Here is a 22,275-nt window from a genome sequence, read left to right as displayed (position 1 = left end):
CTTGCAGAAATTGAGGCTAATTTTAGAAATGCTAGCCAGCCCCTGGCAGTGCACAGGGACTTAGGGGGCAGGTCTTAGGGCATAGAAGGTGTGATAGAGAGTTTACCAATATGGCATCTGACTGGGATGTAAGGCATGGCTTGGATGAAAAACTGCAATTTCCTCTACTTTCAATTTCAGCCCTGGCTTCTGTTTCCTCTGCTAGGTTCTCCCCACTCCACCTCCACCCACCACCTCCTTGGTTTCTCAATTTCTCTCCAAGGGCAATCTCAACAACCATGGGTTACAAGCACGCTACTGTGGAACAAACCACAAGAATGCACATTAGTGACTGAGGGGTTCCCTCTTGAACCCAGAAGTTTATTAGCATTCAGCAAAGAAGTATACGTTGTTACAAACAGGCAGTGCATCCAGATATCCAGATGTCAGTGAGAGCTAGAAGTGGAGAGGTCAGAACTCAGGTGATTCTGTGATGTCTCAGGGATGGAGAAGAGGAAACTCAGGTACAGCCAGGGGCCACACTCCCCTTTCTGCACTGGGAGAGAAATAACTCTTACACCTGGGGTGATGATGTACTGCAGTTCCTAATTTCTTCCCTCCTTCCTCCAGCCATTTTATGTAACATGACCTAAATATACATTCTTGTTTTATTCCCCCACCCCCACCCCCATATACAGCAGGAAAAATAAGCACCAATAATAATAACAATAATTAAAGTCCCACCTCTCAATAGACCCAACCCTCACACATATACATACCATGTGGATTTTCTTCTTTGGAGTGACTATAGGATTGGAAAGTTGGGGATCAGGCCAGCAAGCCATCACCCTGAAAGTCACTGTTCCCCAAAGTACCATCCACGTGTGAGCTGGAGCAGGGCAGGGGAGGGGGAATGGTGGTAGGGGAGGAGATTCTCCCAAAGCAGCAAGAGGGGTGAAGGAGTTCCCCAAAGCCTCTTCTGGGCAAATGTCACAATCAACTGAGCTCCTAGGAAGTCCTATGCAAGGGTTTCCTCAACGAGGTGGTAAATTCCTGATAGTGCAAGCATCATTGTCATCTGTCTCCCACAGCTTCTCGGGGAAAGGGGACATGGTTGAAACCCCCTGCCTTCCCCATTGGGTGGAGAATGTCCCCAAAATGCTCCTTTGGAGAAACTCAACAAGACAAATAGCACAACATGGGCACTCTGATTTCAAAACAAAAGCACAAAACATAAAGGGGGAAAAAAAAGGCACATGAGTACTCTCAGAAGGTCTAGACATGGGGAAGGAGGGTTCAAAAGAAAGAAAAACATAAAATAAAGCCAGAAAATGACAAGCTGTCTACCAGGTCCCACACGCCTGAGTCACCTGGCGTTTGTCTTCAGTACCTGGGCATCTTCTGCTGTCCCTATCATGAGGGGAGGGAATGGACAGTGTGATACAGCTAACGTAGGGAGAGGAGAAAGAGGGAGGGCCCTAGGCAGTTGAGATGCCAGCCCTCTGCACAAGCAGCAGCAATTTTTGTGTCATCTTTGTTTTGTTTAAAACTGTAAACAGCACCGCTTAAAAATAAATCAGAAAAGAACAATTGATAAACATTGTTTTCCATGAATATAAAATGCAAACAATATAAAAATAGATAATTGACTTTTGATATATATATATATTAAAAACAACTTGAATGCAACATACACATGGGTAAACTTGAAGTCTCCCTGCTAAACCCCATGCCTCCCTCTAGCAACTGGGCCTGGGGGCTGAGGGCAGGTGGGGTGGTGGCACTGGCACAGGTAAGGAAAGCTGCTGGCAGCAGGATGAAGGGTACATACCCAGCCTCCTGAGTGTGTGAAGCTACTTCCCTTCTTGGCATAGGACTAAGGAGGGAGAGAGACTGGTGTTTACTGAACCCATTATCCGGGCAGTCTTGTGGCCTGGTACCCAAGTTGAGGCCAGATAGGTAGGGCTGGCTTGAACTGGGCCCCAAGGCAGTGCTTCCTTGGAGACTCTAAAGCACCAAGAAACTGGCATCCTGGCCCTGGGAGAGGCCTACTAGGTAGCCTTCTCTAGCCACATTCACTAGTTCTCCAAGGATCAGTCTCATCTGGGAATTCTCAGGATCACAGCTGTCTGGCACTAGGCCTATTGGGTAACAAGATGAAGGCAGCTGCTTTCACTAAGTCCCATTTTCCCTTAAAGTCACATCTAAAAGCGTTATTCTAGGACCTTGCAATGGAGACATGGTGTTCATGTAGTCATAGTCTTGGAGGTGTGGACATGATATCAACAGTTTTAGTGGTCTGGGGTGTATTTGCTGCCAACCAAGTCAGCACTGGTCTGTGTTTGCAAACAGGCCTGAAGCTTGGCTGGCTCTCCCAATGTCACCCTGTGCTGTCATCACCATGGGTCCCCAGACAGGTCTTCCTTCCTCCTCTAGGCTGCAGTTGGATTTCAGCCATAAACTGCTTAGCTCTAGAGATTCAAAGGAACCTGCTTCTGCAGCCACATATCTTGGCTGCCCCACTTCAGGTGGTAAGGATCCTGTCTCTGGGCTGGCTAGGGCAGTGAAGGGACTTGCAGGCAGCAAGGCTGTCCAAACCATGTACTCTCACTCAGCCCCAGGCCCTACTCTGTGGTGTGTGACCTTCCAAATCCCATCAAAGTGTGTCAGGGCTATGCCAGTGCCCCTCAGAGACAATGCCTCATGCTGCCTTCCTGACCCTGAGGGCAGCTCTCAGCCCTTAGCCAAAGGTTGACCACCTCCTTTTTCTCTTCCCAGATAGGCTGGTGGCCCTTCTCCAGCAGGGTCTGGAGGCTGGTGATGGCTCTACTGCCTGCTGTGGCTGGCACAATCCACATGTAGACAGGAGCTCAAGCTGCCCTGAAAGAAGAGGCAAGAGGTGGGTTTTTCCCTGTTGTAAAGGCATTTGGTGAGTGTTTACTTCCTGCCAAACAGCCAGGCCAATTTCAGCCCCACCATTCCAGAGCAGCTTTGGTAAGAGGCCAGAAAGTTGGAATTTGGGCACTTCTCTCTTGGAATGCTGTGCTTGGGGTACCCTCTTTCATTCTCCAGCTCCACAATAGATACATTTCTTCACACTGTATCTGTAGCCAAAGTCAGCTTGAAGAGCTGGTCTGGGTCCCTTGAGTGGTGGTGTTAGTGCCATGCAAATTCATGTGGTGCTTCCAGGGGTGCAGCTTCTACCAGCCAGGTCTGCTATTTGTGAGTAAGGGCCAACCCCAATCTGAGAAATGGTGACAAAGACCAGCATGGACACATCCCCTGGCCAAGAAACAGTTTGCCCACAAAGTCACCTTGACTTAGAGGGCAACACCATCTGTTTCCAAGCTAAATTGCTGTATCTCAGGAATGGTAAGAACCCTGTTGACTTCTTCTCTCAACAGGCATGGAGATGGGGGGATGTGGGGGCGGGGGTGCAATAATCATAATTTGAGTGAACACAGCCAAGCAAAAAATGTTCCATATGCCATTTCCAATAAAGATATGTAAAAGGAACCCTCTCCTATAGGTGACTAATGAGAGGTTGGGCTTGGCAAGATTAGCCTGCTCCAGTGGCTTCCTGACAGCAAGCTCTTCCCCACCAGTATTTCCAACCTAGTTTAACATGAAAACTGCAGGGATGCAGAAGAAGGTAGGGTGCCATTCATTCCATAAAGGGCTGCAACTGCCAAGAAGCCCTGTCCTTTGATGATGCTGAGGACTTGGCTAATTGGAAGATAAAAGCTCTTTAAAGGGCCCAGAACAGCAGCTGAGATGCCTTTGGTATCCTATCTTGGAGTGCAAAGCTGGGGCCTTATTGCAGAGTTCAAATGATGGGGTGGGCAAGGCTTAAGGAACTTTTTGTGTTGGGAGGATTGAGAAGGGAGTAGTTTTCCCTTTTAAGAAACTGAGATACCTCAAGCTCTGCAAAGTCTGAAATCCCCTCTCTTGCTGGCTGTGATAAAAGGACCCTCATTTTCTATCTTTCCCCTACACCCCACAAAAACCCCAGTCCCTATAGTCAAGCCTAATTTAGGTTGCTTCTCTTCCCTTATCTCAATTAAAAGACCAAGTTCCTTGTGATGAGATTATGAAAACTTCCTTTAGAGGAAAAAAGAGCAAAAATTCAAAAGTTTCTGCAACTCAGGTAGTCACAGGCTTAAAAGAAAGAAAAAAAAATCCTATCATTCCAGAGCTCAAGACTCTATGGCAGTGTCCACAACAGAACTTTGTTTTGTCTTCTGTTTGCAAATGGATTAATTTTATCGCTCCATCAAGGGGATTAGCATTTTTGTCTTTAACCCAAGCTATGGCAGGACAGCTTAAAAGGCCCCCATCTGGTCATGATGCCGAAGTCCACAGCGATAGGCTATGAGACACATGCTACTTGATCCTAAGGACAGCTAGCTGGGATGAATAGCTTATAGTCATCTGATATAATGATGGCAGCTATGCCAAGGCTAGAAGGAATAGGGGTGGGGAGGATCTGTACCATAATTTCACATTGCTAATAGCAAATAAGCCCCACTTCCCCAAGTGGGAGGCAATGCAGACTTGGCTGCTAATCAGTGGTTCATCATTCACTGGGGGAAACGGGCAGGGGGCGCTAAAGGTTTAGCCTGTGTCAAGGATGCATGCTAAATATGTGTGCGTGTGTATGTGTGTGTGTGTGTGTGTGTGTATGTGTGTGTGTGTGTATGTGTGTGTGTATATATATATACACATACACACACACATATATATAATCACTAACTTGGCAACTGGAATAGGCACAAAATTATAGCATCCCAAACCTGGCATGGGTCACAAGAAGAAACCTCAAAAGCAAAAACTGGAGTGCAGTAGCAGCAGCAGCCTCCCTGGGCAGATGCACTTGAGTTGAATGTGGCCATAGATGGCAGAAGAGGGAAGTGGGAAAACCAAGGTGAAAACTCATAGGAGTTTTCCTTGGCCCAAAGGGTTTTCAAGTTAAAGAGCAACCCCCATCCCCCCACCCCTCTGCCCAACCCTTGATCCCCATTCACATGCTCAGGCCCCGTGCCCCTACTCCAGAACTGATGATAACTACTTGGCTAGGTTTCCATTCATGGCAGTGGAGGAGTAGCTGGTGGCAAGACAGGTACCTTGCTCGGACCTCTCCTTTGACAGGTCAAGGCTGGAAGGTCCATAGTGAGTGGGCTGAGGCTGGGGGTGCTCAGGCTGGACCCTGGGCAGCTGAGGAATGCCATGGGTGATGCCCACAGGCTTGGCCTGTGGTAGAGGGCTGGGGCTGAAGCCTTCAGAACTGGAAGAGCAACTGGGCTCATCAACAGGCAGCAGCATATCTCGAGGCCTGGCCCTCACACTCTGGGAGGCCTGTGGCTGGAGGTTATAGCAAGGGCCCATGGGCAGGTGTAGGTGTGAGGGACGAGCTAGCTGAGGCCCGGATTCCCCAGGTGCCCTTGACTCTGGCACTGATAGTGACACTGACGTGGTCATAGGAGGTATGCAACAGGTTGCCTGCTCATATGGAGACTGGCTGGAAGGTCTGTCCAACTGGTTAGGGCTTACCCAGGCAGGACCTGGCCCCACTGGAATAGGGCAGGGAGCCCAAGCAGGCCAATCATAGGCCCCTGGGGGTTCAGTATAGAGGGAAAGGGGACTGTCTCGGCTCCACTCTCCTTCTTCCTCCTCTTCGTCTTCTTCATCTGAATCTTCCTGCTGGGCCTGCAGCTCATCAGACTCCAGGTAGCCCTGGGCCAAGTGGGAATTGGAGAGCTCCATCTCCAGGGTCTCTGCAGTGTCGAGAGAGCGGCTTCTCCTGTTGAGGGCCATAGCAGCAGGTGGAGGTCGAGGGTGCAGGCCAGGCAGTCCCAAGTATCGAGGGAGGCTGCTCACACCCCAGGGCAGGCCTTGGTAGAATCGACTATGGTAGTTGTTGAAGGCATGTTTGTGATAGTAGCCCAGCTCAAAGGCTTCCAAGGAGGCTGCAAGATCTTCATCATTGTGGAACTCAGGATTCTCTTCACACTTGCCTTCCCCATCCCGTTCCACATCAGCGATGTCAAAGGTCACCATGGGAGGCAGCTCAGGGAGGTTTTGAGTGAAAGATGAGTCAGAGTCAGAGCTGTACGACATGCTGGAAAAGAGGTTCCCATTGCTGGTGAACTCTACCAGGGCCTGTGAGAAACTCACAGTGGCATTCCCTTCCTTCTCAACCTCCTCTTCCTCTGGATCTTCAGGGGGTGAATAAGTAGGGTAGGCCCTCCTGGGAGATCCTCCAAAATTTGCTTCTTGCATATCTGGCTCAAACATGGCATCACTCTGGAAGAGCTGCATCAGGCAGGTACTTTGATCTTTCTTGGAGCAGGTTCCTTCATAACGCTTCTCCAGAGGACGGAAGTCCCTCCAGTCTGGCTCGCTGCTCGCAGTGGTGGGAAAAGCTGAGGTAATTCCCCGGTGGGAAATCTGAGAGGTCCCTGATAGCCCTGCTGCCAGGCCCATCACTGATGGGCCTAAGGGCCTCATCTGATACTCTAAGACGGGCTTCTCCTGCCGGGCCTGGGCTTCTCGGACTTGAGTCTCTCTAGAACGAGCCTCTCGGGCCTGGGGTTCTCGGGTTCTGACCTCCCTGCCACGAGCTTCCCAAGTGTGGGCCTCCCTGGCATAGGCTTCCCTGCCATGAGACTCTCGAGTATAGGCCTCCCTGGTGTAGGCCTCCCTGGCATGAGCGTCTCGAGCACGTGCCTCCTGGGCCTCAAGCTGCTCCCGCCGAAGCTCCCAATACAACAACTGTTTCTGGATGGTCACTAGCCGTTCTTCCTCTGTCTCCATTGCCCCAGGTGGCCGGGAGGAAGAAAAGGCTCAAAGTTTAAGAAGGGGTCAAACATCTCAGAGCTTCGACCATGGAGGTCATAAAGGCAGTCATCTCCAGGTGGAGAGTTCTCAAGGCTGTCATCTGGCTCATAGAACTCATATAGGGCATCTCCACTGTAACTGTCTCGGGGTAGACAATCCCTGTGGACAAGCCCCAGGGCCTCACCTGAATCATCCTCAAATCCAGGTGTGGTGGAGTCATAATAACCTTCATCACTATTGGGGGCAGATTCTTGCTGGTCACTCTGAGGAGTCAAAAGTTCCCCAGGGGCTAGGCCAGGATAAGACCTAACTGGGTCAAGGAGCATGTAGCCGTGGTGGCCTGGGGATGTGGTGGGATGGTAGCCCAGGTTCATATTGGGCCTTGGATACATCTGAGCAGTTGCCCACAGATATTCTAAGTCATCATCTTCTTCCTCCTCCTTAACCTCCTCTTCTTCCTCCTCTAATTCTACCTCTTCTTCCTCTTCCTCTTCCTCCTCGTCATCATCATCTGGCAAGGCCATCTCCTCTCCACCTCCTTGGTAGGTCACCAGGCAAGAACTTCGCTTGGTCCCATCTCGGTTTGCTCTCTGGCCCCCAGAGGCCATGCTGTCTGTCATACTGTCCATGTCCTGTTCTGCTATAATGTCACCACAGCCTGTCAATGAGTCAAAGCTTTTCAGGGATGTCACATCCCCAAACAAGAGGCTCAGCTGGTCCCCCACAGGGCCATTGGGTGGGTTTACCTCTCCTGCTACTACCTTCTCCCCTGTTTCTGGGCTATGGGGTTCCTCTAAGCTACTGGATTCAGGGGCAGGTTTGGGTTGCACATGTGCTGAGGCACAGGCCTCCATGGGTTTTTCTGGATCTTTACATGCCATTTTCTCAGTAGTTGGTGGAGAAGGCTCTGGTGTTGGAGAAACTTTTGGCCCAGAGGCATCTTGGGGGTTAGCATTTTCCTTTCTAGGGGCTTGGAAGGTCTCTTCAGAGCAGGGCACCCGAGGGGCTGAGCTCACGTGCTCATGAGGCCTGGCTTTGACCCTCTCAGACCCCTTGGCCCCTGGCTCACTTTGCTCAGCCCCAGTGACCTTGCTCTTCCGGTGACGGCGGATACTGCTAAAAAAGCCTTTTAGGCCTTTCTTTGGCTTGGGCATAGAGGGAACCTTCTCAGCCACAGCTTTCTCTGTGGCTCCAGCCACAGACGTGTTACATCTGGAGCCTGTCTCCAAAGCCCCATGGGTACTCTGAGAGCTGGGAAATCGGCAGGGTAACTCAGGCAAAGGCAGGGAGAAGCCAGTTCCATCACTGACAACATCTTCAGGGCCATGGGCTGCTTCACTCAGGCCATCGTGGTCTTGCTCTTGCTGAGACTTTTCTTGGAGCTGCCTTTCCCAGAACCTTTGCTCCGTCCCCCTCCAAAGAAACTAGGCAGAGTACAGATACCCTTCTTGCCACCAAAGAGTTTCATGGCAGTTTTCTTCAGCCTACCTGGGCCGGATGAGGATGGCTCTGATGTTGGTCCTTCTGTCGCCTTAGCTGCCTTGTTCTTGGCTCCTTTTTCTGTCGTTTGTTCATGGGTACTCCAGAGGCTGCAGCTCCTTTGGCCTGAGCAGCTTCATCCTTTTGGGTCTCCATGATGATGGGGACAACTGAGGTACGTCCAGCTGGAAATTCAGCCTCGGGCTTCCAGGCACTGTTATAACATTATCAGTCAGGAAGCATCACAGTGGGGTCTGGAGGAGATAGGAGAGACAAAGACAGAGAGACAGATACTAGTGAGCAAGCATCCAGGCTGGGTTTGCTTTCATCGGACATCAGGCTTGAGTGGAACGAGAAAGTAAGGGAAAATGTGGGGCAAATCTTAATCCACTCGATATGCTTGGCTTGCTGGGCCAGCTCCCTCTGGGCCCCAAGGCAGTAAAACTCTACACTGAGCAACAAGAAGCCTTCACCCACTACCTTCTTGCTGGGTCCACTCCCTTCAGACCATCCTAAGCTCAGGGGACCACTGGCAGGGGGACCTGCAGTTGTGTGAAAGGCCTAGTGGTGCTATTGGTTGTGGGAGGTATTATCAATTATCAAAGGGGATGAGGATAGGGAGAAACAAGAAAGGAAAAAGGGATGTTGGCTCCAACATCACAGAATTTTTGAAAAGTATCTGGCAAAACAGTCTATTGAGTCCTCACAGGGTTCTGTTGGATTCAAGCTTCAGTTTCATATTAGTCTGGGCTCTCACTGACATTTCATCTGAGACTGAGAAGTGGCCCTGAAGTTTCACCTTCCATCCATAGCTTCCTAAATTGCCTACAGAACCATGCTCAGGCTTCAGAATCTCAGAATAGGAGCCTCACAGATCCAAAAACTAGGTTTGCAATCTAGGACCTGCTAAGACAATGAAATGGAGCCTCAAGAAAGGTACTCTCTGGGCTTCAATATTCGCCATCCAGAGGCCTACCAACATCTCTCCCTCAGAGAGGTGATATGAGCGTGGGTCTAAGCCAGACCCTCTATTGGCTGTCCTGTTGGGAAGATTTTTTTTTTTTTTTTTTTTTTTACCTGAAAATGTGGAAGCAACTTGGGAAGATATTTTAATGTGGTCATCAATGGAACCCCAAATTCCCCTTGAGAACCATGAGGTGGACTGTTTCTCGTCTACTCTCCTCCTCTTATTATTTTTGTCCCCATCTAGCTCCCTATCTAGGAAGGGAACTTCTTGAAGGCCTTGCGTGATTCATATCCTGGTGTGTGAGATAGGTTCCTAATAGCTTTTTAAATAAATAAATCTGGTGCAAGCCACACCCTTCTGGTTAAGGCTCTCAATCCTCCAAATGCCCAAATACCAACAAAGATGGAATAAAAACAAGACCTAGCCACTACCCACCACAATATACCTCTGCACCTCTGGTCATCGGCTAGCTCAGTGACCAGCCTGCTAAAACCCAATGACCCCTCCCTGGGAAGTCCCTCACCAATGTGTCCCCTCTCTGTAGAGTGGCACCAGCAGATGGGGGATCTGGGAGGAGAGGAGAGAGGGGAAGGGGAAGGAGAGGGAAGGAAGAGGAAGAGAGGGGGAGAGAAGCAAGCACCCTTGGTCCAGGAACAGCTGGACAGTACACCAGGCCTGTGATTGCTTGCCACAGTAATGAGATTCACACATTCACCTGAAGTGGAAGACTGTGGACCAGCACTGAGCGTGGAAAGAGGCTGGCAGCTACCCTCTAGCCTTGGAGCTCCTGCTTCTGTCTGGCAAACATTAATTTTGTGCCGGCTGCCTTGCTTGGCTTGACACTTGAACCATCAGTGTGATAAAGAACACGCTACATAACTGAATATTAAAATTGGAGCAAGATAACAGCTGGTTATCCAGAAAAGAAAAGAGCAGGTGAAAAGGAAAGTTCATTTGAACCTCTCTCTGCAGAGATCTGCATTGCCATTTGCTCAGGTTAGAGATTTTTCTGTGACATATTTTGACATCACACTATTCCAACTCAGCCCTGCAACTGATAGTCCCACAATAGACAGCGCCCCCTCCCACCTCCAAATACACACACAATCATACCTAAACACACAATCACCCAGTTTCCTGCCCCTGGGTCTAGTGGGAGTAGGGGTCCTATCATGTCTGAATGCCCCACTTTCCACAGCACATTTTTACCTCAGCCTTAAAATTACTGGTAAGGTTATCATCACGGTGATGGGGATAGGGGAGTTGGGGTGGCAGTACTGGAGTTGTTTGTGAAATTCTATTCCTCTCTGGAATTCAGTGCTGCAGGGCAGGCCAAGAAGGGAGAACTCCCAGCCTTTGCTTCTAGGGAGCTCCTAGGCAACAGGGAGAGTCCTACATGTAACAGTCTGTTAGAAACTGGACCACACAACAGGAAGTGACCAGCAGGCAGGAGAGCGAGGTGAGCATTACCTGAGCTCCGCCTTCTGTCAGATCAGCGGAGGCAGATTCTCACAGCAGCGTGAACCCTATTGCAAACTGCACATGCAAGGATCTAGGTTGCACTCTCCTTATGAGAATCTAACAAATGCCTGATGATCTGAGATGGAACAGTTTTATCCCAAAACCTTCCCCCCTCCATCCGTGGAAAAACTGTCTTCCACGAAACAGGTCCCTGGTTCCAAAAAGGTTTGGGACTGCTGCCTTAAAGAATAGCCCGTTATTTCTTAAGCTGGTTGGTGGAGTATCATTCTTTATACCTTGTAAACATATTCAAAGATAAATGTGAAAGGGAGAAAGACACTTCTTGGGCAGTAAGGCTGGACCTCAAGGAAAACCTCAGAGTCAAGTGAGAAACTTTATGGACCTAGACATCCTTGTGAATCAAAGGCTGACTTGTCCTGCTGGGTTTGGGGCTGGAGTTCCTGGGAACAGAGTGAGTAGGCAAATTGAATCACAAAGAAGGCTGCTTTCTGGAGCCTTGATGCCCCCGTTGGAGGACAGTCTCTTTGGGCTTTCCCTTGCCCTTGCTCCTATGCTCTGTGGAGTAGAGGCCAGCCCACCCAGCTCTTTCTGTATTGTCCCCTTTCCTGCCACAGGGAGCTGCAGTTTGTTGTGGAAGGAGCCATGGACCACAGGGCTGGGGTCCAGGCCATGTCAGCCTCCCATCTGCCAAGGGACCCTGAATGTGCCAACGTAGCCTGCTGAAACTCAGGTACTTGTGAGCTATTTTGGGATCAAAACAGCTCCTCTACCTATCCTTCTACCTGCCCACTACAGTGGTGTGACGATTTTATGTGATAATAGGCACAAAAAAAGCACTTTATAAACTGTATAGTACAGTGCAAATGAGAAAGACTGTCATTACTGTTATTATTACTCCTTCTAGGTCAGATCCCAGTTTCTTAGGAAGCAACTGACCATGTGTTAAAGGCTGTTCATTTGGGAAAGCTATTCACTCACTGTGGGGAGCTCAGGGACTTGCTGCCTCGGTCCACGCTGAGAGGGAGACAGATATGAGGGGGATTTTAAAGAGGTGGGTGTATCTACACAAACTCCTCTGCTAAGAGGTTTGAAAAGTCCTCTGTGTGTGTTGTGGGAGATAGATGAATTAGGCAGGGTGTCCCTGGGATGGAGTTTCTCTCCCTCCAGTTCAGGCCCTTCTCCTAACCAAGTCCAGGGTCATCTTTGCTGGCAGGTACCAGCCTTAAACTGGTACTCCGCGTTCTCTCTCCCAGAGCCATGTACCCCTATAGCCATTCACAGTGTCTGCCTATGTTACCCAGAACACTGGGAAGGAAGGTAGCAGGGTCACCCATAGCTGGTAGCTCCCTAGCCTAGCCCCACCTAGCTACCTCTGCCCTAGGCCTCTTCTCCATACTCTGTGCTATCCAAACAGGTGCCAAAGCTATCCTTCCTCAATGGGTTATGCTGCCTTTACTTAGGACCACAAGAGTTCACCAGGAGAGTCAGGTGGGGCAGAAAGCAAAGGAAACAGCAAAGGACAGACTCTGCAGATCCCCTAGGCTGGCAGTGGTTTTCCCTGGGGGTTCTGACAAGAAAGTGACACTGCCAAATGCAGGGCCCCACAACCCTCATGTTCCTTAACCAGTGTGGCTGAGTTTCAAGTGGGTTGGGGGTTAAGAGAACCCTCCCAAGCCACTCTGTGGTCCCTTGCAGGGGCTGCCTGCTGCAGTTGCTGCTATCATGGCAGAAAGCAGACTGTGGTAGAAAGTGCTGGGGCCATTCCAGCTCCCTGAGCCAGATTTAGGCCATTCTGGGGCCAGTGGAAGGCTGGCTACAAAGGAAGAGCTTCTTCCTTCTCCTCTCCACTTAAAACATAGGCAGGAGGCCAACCACATACCCGCCCTAGAGACCCTTCTCAAGGAGAAGGGACAGCTGCAACACGAGCCTTGCACATTCTGCTCCAAATCAGCTTCCTGGGGCCAGCTTGGCCAACTTAGAGAGGGCTGAATTGGGGGAAGAAACAGAAGCATGTGGATTTATGCAGTAGCTCCAGAGACATGGCCTTGACTAGTCATAGTTCCTCAGGCCTGTTCCAAGCAGTCTTCCTGAAAGCAAGCCCACTTCAGGCCCACCTGCCTTCTGTATGTTGGGGAGGGTTGGTTAAAGAAAAAATGGTGAGGATGGCCCTCCAGAGAGCTGGCCAGCTCTGCGCTGGAATCAACTCTGCCCAGCTAGGGGAAATCCAGGAAGTTTTTTTTCCCATGTTTATGCCTCAGTTTCCTTAACTGCAAGATGAGGCCATTGAGAGTGCCTACCTCTTAAGGCTATTGTAAGAAGCAAAACCAATCCACATAATGTACCAAATCAAGTGCATTACATAGCAGAAGCTCAAAACGTTATAGTAACTAACTTTTATTCATATTTTATTCAAATTATGGTAGAACAATTTCTAGAAGTAAAATCATCTCAGTCAGGTTCAGTAGGGTGCTCCCTCGGGCTCTGTGGGTAAGTCACCAAACCTCCTTGGGGCTCAGTTTCCCCAAATGGCAAGTGGTAAATGAGGATAACTGTATGGTCATGTCATAGGAGGCTTTACTTGCTCATTTAGCCAACTTTCGATATTCAGGAACCTAAAAGAGTCAGCTAGCTACTGGCTAGCAGCCCAGGATTATGTGGGACTTTAAACTAGCCAGGTTCTCTAGCCCAGGTCAAACTCAGCTAAAAGTACCAACATCAAAGGAAATGCAAATCAACAGATATTCTTCACACTCAGGGTATTTACCACTTTATAAAGCACTTCCCACTCCCACACCCCCCATTTGCCCTCCTCAACCACCCCATTAATCAGGCCTGGTGGAGGATGGCAACTCCTTGTCACAGAGAAGGAAACTGTGCCTAGACTTGGGAAAAGACTTGTCCAAGGTCACATAGTGAAATGGTGACAGAGCCACACTAGCTCCCAGGACTGTTGAGTCTCAATTTCATGCCATTCTGCTGCACCGTGCAGGCCACCAATCAAAGGAGGAAGACTGAGCGAGAGAACTGCAAAGGTTCCCCTCACACCAGCAAGAACTATAATCTCCCACTCCCATCCCACCTCTGTCCCAGCCCTGCTAAGCCTTCTTTGCCACATTTCCAGTCCTCACTGGTTGCCACTGTTTGGATCCTACCAAACACATTCCAGAAAGCCTGGTGGCATCAGAATCTAGGGGCCAACAACCCAGCCTGTGGCTGTTCTCCTCATCAGCAACCCTACTAGCACTCCTCTCAAACTACAGGACATGTCACTCTACTCCCCTTTTCCTTAAGAGATAGGTTTGAGTGGCCCAAAAACCAGAAACCTGCCAACATGGACAAAGATGCAGAATTTGAGCTATTTAAAGAAAATGACTTATCAGATCATCTGGAACTTGAATGATCCATTTCTAACACCCATAGCCAAGCACTGCTCTCAAAGCTATTTGGTCAGAGCCTGAAGGAAGGGCTGCTTGGCTTGGTACCCTCTGATGGAGTTGCAGAGGCAGCTGGCAGAGCCCCCTCAGCTACCCCTTCATTCACTCCTCCCCTACTTTGCAGCCTTCCTGCTGAGGGGCACCTCCTGCCCAGGGGGCATCTCACCAACTCCAGATTCAGCAAGACCCCAAACTGGGACTTCTCTCTCCTGTCCCTATTCCCCCACCAGCCCCCCTCAACTGACTTGTTCACATACTGAGCTTTGTGTAATTCATCCTGACAGGCTTTGGTCTGTTCATTCATCTCTCTCAAATGGACCCTCCTTCATCTTACAGTCACTACATCTAGCACATAGCAAGAGCTCAAACAATGCTGATTCAACTGAATTCTAATTCAGCTGAAGTTTCTTGGTCCAGAACTGGAATGCCAGTCTCACCTTCTATAGGCTGTGTGGTTTGAGAAAGTGACCTAACCTCTCTGACACTCAAATGCCTTATCGGCAAAATGAAGAAAATGCTATGTACCATGCAGGATTGTGGTAAGGATTAGAGATGACCAATGTAAAAGCAAACTGGTAACTACATACTAAGCAGATATTCAATAAAGGGCTCTTGTGATGAGGCCACTTGCAGGCACCTTTTCCCCTCCAGCTCCTCAATTGCCACCCCACATTCTCCGAAGATGACACAAGCCTCTTAGCTGAGCTCCCTCTAGTCCCTCCCTGTCGTTACATCCCCTGGCTCCCCTCTCCCATCTCATTCATCCTGTACATTGTTGCCAGGTTCATTTTCTTACAACTCCTATTTCAGCACATCACTCCTCCACTTACCAAATTATTCTGCACTGCCTATAGGATAAGGGCCAACCCCTGTGTCTGACGTTCAAGGCTTGCTCTCCCTGAGTGCCCCTTGGAAGTTTCTCAGCCTTGTTTCTCTGCCTCTTGGCCCCAGCCCCAAATACACAGAGGTTTGCCCAGTCTGGGAGATGTGGTCACCCAGATACCACCTCTCCCTAGAAATGGGCTTTCCTGGTGAGTCCTCTCAGTGCCCCAGGTTTGTCCTCAGGCTCTTGAGGTCCCCTCCCTGCCCAGCTTGCCTTGAATGACAAGGGCTTTGGGAGCCACTTACTTGCCACTTCCATCTCAGGCTCTCAAACTTTCTTAGAGAGAAGTGTATCTGAAGTGAGTACCATGCCTGCCTGCATAGGCTTCCACTAAGTCGGTACTAGCCCAGCTAGAGCGAGATCAGACAGGCACCAACCCTTCCCCAACCCCTGTTCAAATGAAGAACAGGAGAGGAGTTAACTCCAGAGAAACAGATGTGACAGAGCAGCCAAGGAAAGCCTACAGAGGAGCAGCTGGGTCAAGTGAACAACAGATACCTCTGACTTTCCTATGTGTCCACTCCTTTCTACTAACCATGCCCTGTATGAGAGGCCAAGTGAGGAAACTGAGGCTTGGGAGGGGACTAGGAGAGTGTAATTTGAGGAAGAACTCTGGAACTGAATTGGGGACCAGGAGCTTTGGACTTCTGAGTAAACTTGAGCAAATCCTTTCCCTGTTCTGGACCTCAGTTTCCTCATCTAGAAATGGGAGACTGGACCAGGCAGTCTGCTTGCTCCAGGTTGCTCTGAGAGGCTGGGGGAAGAGTGGTCCTGTGCCCAGTTTTCTAATGGCTGCTGAGTCAGAAGGCATAGCAGGGGGCACTAGATTGGCTTTGGGGGTCCTCGGTCTTACTGGTAGGCCTGGTTACCTAGCTGGTTGGACCTAGTTCACCACTTCAGGACAGAGGTGCACTGTGGCCCAGCCTCACTCCTTGCACCACCCCTCAACATTTTGCTCTTTCAAAATGCACTGAGTCTGGCCTGTGAATATTTCCAACATATCCAGAAAGGAGGGGGCCCAGAACTGATCATGCCGTTCCTCATTCCCCTGAAAAGAGCCACAGCCCCCAGCAAGAAGGACTGAGCAGATGGAGAGGGAGGGAGGCTTGAGGCATGCTCACTAGGGATGGAGGGTTAGTATCCACTTGGAAGCCCAGCAGGGGGAAAAACTGTAGGAGATGAAACTTGGGAGCTTCATAAGGGAAACCTTTCACTCGTTTCATGTCTCTTTTGCCTTTTGGTCTTGGTCTGCAGTTTTGCCAGGACTGAATATTTCAAAAGGAGAGGAGGTAGTTGGAAGAATTTGGCAGTCTAATGATCCCCTCCTAGTATAGTGGAGGTGTTAAAAATTCCTTAAGGGCCAGGCACGGTGGCTCACACCTGCAATTCTGGCACTTTGGGAGGCCTAGCCAGGTGGATCACTTAACCCCAGGAGTTCGAGACCAGCCCTAGCAACATGGCAAAACCTCATCTCTACAAAAAATACAAAAAATTAACCGGGTGTGGTGGTGTGTACCTGTAGTCCCAGCTACATGGAAGGCTGAGGCAGGAGGATCTCTTGGGCCTGAGACATCAAGGCTGCAATGAGCCATGGCCACGCCATTGCACTCCAGACTGGGCCGCAGAGCAAGACCATGTCTCAAAGAAACAAAATTCCCTCAAGAACTGTTACATCTCCACTCGTAGATAGTGTGTATGGGAGAAACAACCCTGCTCTAGCAGTGAAATCTCTATTTCAAAATGCAGATCAAAAGGTCACAAAGGCCACTGCAGCACCAGTATGCCTGCCTATGACCACACCAAGTCCCTCAGGTCATTTCTCCATTGTTCATATTTTCTCCTGATTCCAAAAGGGGAGGTGGAGGGAGCAACGTACTCTTACTGGGCTAGCACCTGTACCTCTGTAGTGGTTCTGATTTCCCTGCCTGCCTTTGCTAGAAATACACTTATACATGCACAGGTTTGAAAAATAAGACAAAGCAGAGCAGACGGAAGACTCTGAGATTATTTAATTCAGAGAACAGAAGTTGGGGGTGGAGAGAGAGTTTAATGCCTATGAAATCTCCAATAGATTGTTAAGCAGAAGAGCAATGGAGGCCAGCTATTCGCAACTCCTTCCCCCAACACACACACACACACACACACACACACACACCCACACACACATGCAAGGTTTAACTACAGCATGACAGGCTCAGATTAGCCCTGAGAAAGAACTGGGCAATGAGGCAGGTGACCCAGGAATCAGTGACACAGAAAGGCTATGAAATATTGCCTCAGGGGCTTAACCCTTTATCACCCACACTGTATCTCCCAGACAAGATTCAGGCAGGGAAACTGAAATAACGGACATTCTTCTAGCCTCAGATAGCCTATCTGTTAAGCAAGGGGGCTGGAAACCCCTTCTCCCTCTTGGTTCTACCTGCCAGGCTTGCTGCTGTTTCCTAGTGGAGCAGGGTTGTTTCTCCCATACACACTATCTACGAGTGGAGATGTAACAGTTCTTGAGGGAATTGTTTCTTTGAGACATGGTCTTGCTCTGCTGCCCAATCTGGAGTGCAGTGGTATGACCATGGCTCATTGCAGCCTTGATGTCTCGGGCCCAAGAGATCCTCCTGCCTCAGCCTTCCATGTAGCTGGGACTACAGGTGCACACCACCACACCCAGTTAATTTTTTGTATTTTTTGTAGAGATGCGGTTTTGCCACATTGCCTGGGCTGGTCTCGAACTCCTGGGGTCAAGTGATCCATCTGGCTAGGCCTCCCAAAGTACTGGAATTGCAAGTGTGAGCCACCATGCCTGGCCCTTAAGGAATTTTTAACACCTCCACTATACTAGGAGGGGATCATTAGACTGCCAAATTCTTCCAACTACCTCCTCTCCTTTTGAAATGTTCAGTCCTGGCAGAGCTGTAGACCAACACCAAGAGACAAAAGAGACATGAAACGAGTGAAAGGTTCCCCTTATGAAGCTCCCAAGTTAACTCAGTCCCCATTTCCTCTTAGGGAATGAGGGAGGTAAGATGAGGGGGATGGTTAATGAAATCTGCATTGATTGGAAGCTGCTGGTTCCATGGGACACAGTGGAAAGAGCCACTGCACAGGAAGCAGGAGCCTATCCTTAAATAGTTGTGTGATCTTAAGCAAGCCCCTGATGCTTTCCAAGGCTCAGGATTCTCATCTGTAAGCATAGCAGTTCAAACTGGTGCTCCCCAAGGACTGCCCATCTTAGAGGAAGGTGTTCAGCAGAGGCCTGGGGAATACTTCTCCGCCCCAACCATGTTGGTATTTAGGCCCCACTTCCCATCTCTTCCTGCCCTTTCCCCTGCAATGCCAAAGGGAGGCTGACATAGTAAAACTTTCCTTTGGAGGTAGGCTGCCCACAGCTCTACTTCCAGATCCAAAGGTGGCCTCTTAACTGGCTGACTTTGCAGCATGCTTCTGATCCCTTTCTAAGACCCCATTCTAACACTCATTCAAAAACCTTGTTTGTATTACAGCATATTTATATACAAAAATAGCAACTCCCTGCCAATTCCCTACTCTTTGATGCCCCCTTCCCCTAAAAGGATCAGGTTCCCATTCCACAACCTGTCATCTGGGAAACCCCATCACTGAGCCTCAACCTCTTCTCTACTTCTGAGTCACACCATCTCAACCAGAATAGACTCATTCACTCCCCTCACCCTGCCTGTCAATCACTTTCTCTTCTCCCATTCCTGGGTCTGCTTACCCTTTGCCTACCAAACCCCTCTACTTTCTGGCAGCTTCCAAGGATGATCCCCCTGCTTATACAGATCTTTCATCTCTCTTCACATAGTTTGTCTCTAGGCTCATGAATCAGCAACCAAAGATATGCATGGTCTGGGATCTGAGCATTCCAAATCCTAAGCCTGTTGTTGGGGGAGGATATATCATTATTATTTTTTCTTGTAGTTGCAATCATCCCCCTTCTAATCCATCCTCATTAGGCACACTCAATACAATACATATCTGAGCCTTGAGTACCATTTCTCTAGTCACTTTCATATGAATCAGGACAAGCACAAGTTGGAAAGGTAAAGGTCTACTCGAAAACTCTACAAAGAAAGCAAGTCCTTCCGGAACAATTGTTAACTGCTCTGCACTGCTTGTCTTTGAGAGGGTTGTGGCTGAGGTCCAGGTTTTATTTACTCCTCCAAAGGGTTCTGAGAGAACCCAGACATCCATGATATCAGACAAAACAGAGGCAGGCCAACTTAATTATAGTCTGCATCCTATTATAATTTAAGCCTGAATATGCCCAGGAGAAGTAGGCAGCCCTGGAGGAGTTCCAAGAAGAAAGAAGTCATCATCGGTGGGCAAGAGCCAGGCAGGAAAGGCACCAAGGAAAAGGTAGGCCCAGAACTGAGGTCTGAGAAGGAAGAAGATTTGGACAGGTGTAGGCTGAGTGGGTTTGGGTGTGGGCAAGGGAGTTACATAGAGCAGATACATTAGGTGCCTGTTGGCCTGAGACAAGGCAGAGGGCAGGTCCAGCCCTGGGCTAGAGATGACCAGCTGCAAGTAGAGGTTTGTGTTGGGGCCTAATCAAGGTGGGAGGAGGTGACTGTAGTGTGATATCTGTGGTCCTGGCTCCTGTCATAAAGATCCAGAGCTAGCCTTCCTCCAAGTGAGGAATTTACTGGGTCTCATTGCCCCTCCTCAAAGTGCCCAAGCTTTGCTTGGGCCCTGCAGCCCACAGGACTCTCCACATCAGAGATTAATCAAAGGTCCAAGAAGAGCCTACCAAGTCCCTCAGTGGCTTCCTCTGTCCTATTCCTCAAAAAGGCCTAGAGAGCCCACTGCCAGAGGTGCACCGTGGTGCAGTGACTGTGCAGTGGGTGGGGCCGAACGAGGGGAACCGCACTGGGGGAGGGGGCTCTGCTGGAATCCTGGTGGGGCAGGCAGTCCAACAGTGCAGTGCCCCCCGCCTTGCCCATGCCCACGCCGCTGCAGCAGGCAGGCAGGCAGAGCCGCAGAGGGAGGTATTTGTGTGTTGAATAAGGCTCGCCTTGACCCCGCGGCCCTTGCCAAGAGGAGCCTGGCCAAACGGAGACCAGCTCTGAGGGACCAGTCCAGCTGCCGCCTAGGCGCTTGGGCTGTGACGCATGTAGCGGGCGCAGCCCCTCACCACTGGGGGAGCCAAGCAAAGTCCAGCGTTCGGGCGGTCACCAGTGTCAGAAGTGTCTCCAGCAGACAATGACAGTGGCCTAGAGGGCTGGATATGTTAAGTAACTGCGAAGTTGGAGGGCTTGGCCACCTCGATAGCTCTCCTGTACACACAGAGACTGTATGATATGTTCCGTACTACAATGAGGGCTCCTTCGACCTCAGGCAAGGAAATGCCCCCCAAACACCGTGCCTATCGCTATTTTTAAACGGGAGGCTGGAGAGAAAAACGCGGCCAGTATCCTCCAAGGGAAAAGGAGGTGAGGTGAGGCGGGAGACAAAGCGGCCTTGCAGCTCTAACTCAAGGACTAGCTTGCGCCGCTGCTCTAACCCAAGGACCAGCAAGAGCCCGGCTGCCAGCCAGCCTGCCCGACCGCGGGGGCGGGCGCCAGATGCGCCGGGAGGCCCAGGAGGAGGGGCGCGGCTAGTTGGGGCCGCAAGGCCAAGGTTCTGAAGGGAAGTGTGCGACTGAGCTCAGCCCACAGGCCCAACTGAGCTCCTCTGGGGAGGGGGCAGTCTGTGGATGTCCTAATCCACGCCAAAGCCGGTTTCCGTCGGGCCCAAGCCAGCACGCCAGCTTGAGTCCGCAGAAAGCGGGGAGAGGCTGGAGATGCACAGGGGAGGGGAGGGGGCGGCAGCCAGGCAGCCGAGGCGAGGGGTGAGCGGTACCCGCGTTACACAGCTGTTCCAGCAAATGTGCTACAACAAAGCTGCAGAGCTCCCGGCCTACAAATGCATGGCTTGGGGTGCTGGCTGGCGGCGCCCTTCCCGGGACTGTGCGGCAGCACGTGCGGGCCCATCCCCGCCCCCCCGAAAGCCGGGAGGCATGGCCAGGCTAGCCTGCCTTCCTACCCTCCCTCCCCAATCTCCCCCGCTCCCCAGCCGTGGTCGCATGTGCCCAGGGGACTCAAGGCCGCTCGGCCTCTCCACCCGACACTCCGCAAAGCGGGTTCCAAAGGAGAGGGGCGAGCGACCAGGACTCCGACCCGCCCAGTCCTTAGCGCCCTTCTCCAGTTCGTAGGAGCAGAGCACGCGGGAAAGCACCCGACCGCGGGCAGGCGGAGGCTCCTGGCTGTACGCAACGCTTACCCGGCCGGGTCAGGTTCCTAGCCCGGTTATTGTCCGCTGAGCCGCCCTGGGCCGGGCTGCAGCCTCGGCTGCCGCGGCTGAGAGCGCCGCCACCGCAGCTGCTGCTGCCGCCGGCCGCCGCGGCTCCAGTCACCTCCAGCACTGACTCCCCTTCCCCAGGCTTTGGGTAGCTCCACCATACCCCCTCCCCCAGTACTCCAAGGCCACCGGGTGGGGCAGCTGCGTCTTGATTGGCAGGCGTGTGGTCCAATCGCTATGGTGGGAAGGCGTGCCCCGGCCCGCCCACTGTTTTCCTTGTTGCGTTTCTCTTTAAATGCAAATAAGTGCAGGCGTGGTGTTGGCAGGGGGCGGAGAGGGTGCGGAACCACTGGCTGGGGCTCCCCACTCCCGCCCCCACGCCGCGCTGGTAGTGGCGTGGCTGCACTGTGGCTTCAAGGAGCCGGTCCTGCCCAGATGGGGCTCGCAGGATCCCTGGAGCTCGGTTTCGGTTTTCACGCACTGCCATTTCCCTGGCCGCTGTGCATTCGCGTGTGCCCTGGCCGCCACAGGCCGTTTATTCCTGAGCTAGAGGCCGGCGGGGAGTAACGAGGCAGAGAGGTTGAGAAACCTGGGGAGACTGCAGAAATCCTTAGCACCTCCCCGGCCCTTCCTTAGTCGTAGAGACAAGGCCCTGCGGATCGCGCCGCCAGGCCACCCAGAGGAGGGACTCACCTGCCAGGAAAGCCAGCTGCAGCGCCTGCGCCCTAACTTCGTCCGCCTCTCTGGCACACCAGTGCCCCTAAGACCATAGAGGCCAACTTCCACCCGTTACCGACCGGCCCTCTGCTGCCCCGAGTAGGGAAAGCCCCTCCCCACAGTTACCCAGATGGCCTGCGACATGGACCAATTTGGAATACAGAGCCCCGGGCTCCCCTTCCAGGATTACTTTCACTTTTCTT

The 22,275-nt window shown here is 51.1% G+C and overlaps 1 protein-coding gene across 1 annotated transcript; it reads right to left on the bottom strand.

Moving 5' to 3' along the window:
• Positions 1-328: 328 nt before the first annotated feature.
• Positions 329-21,559, bottom strand: AMER1 (APC membrane recruitment protein 1). Its single transcript, XM_033201243.1, is given in 5 exon segments — positions 329-6,815; positions 6,818-8,170; positions 8,173-8,397; positions 8,400-8,549; positions 21,338-21,559. Coding segments are annotated over 4 exon segments (3,402 nt in total). The 5' UTR covers positions 8,452-8,549; positions 21,338-21,559; the 3' UTR covers positions 329-5,043.
• Positions 21,560-22,275: the final 716 nt, after the last annotated feature.

Source organism: Trachypithecus francoisi, unplaced genomic scaffold (assembly GCF_009764315.1).
Source record: "Trachypithecus francoisi isolate TF-2019V2 unplaced genomic scaffold, Tfra_2.0 Lachesis_group6, whole genome shotgun sequence".
Classification (NCBI taxonomy): domain Eukaryota; kingdom Metazoa; phylum Chordata; class Mammalia; order Primates; family Cercopithecidae; genus Trachypithecus; species Trachypithecus francoisi.
The sequence above is the reverse complement of the archived record's forward strand: the minus strand, read 5'-3'. Positions and strand labels throughout refer to the sequence as shown.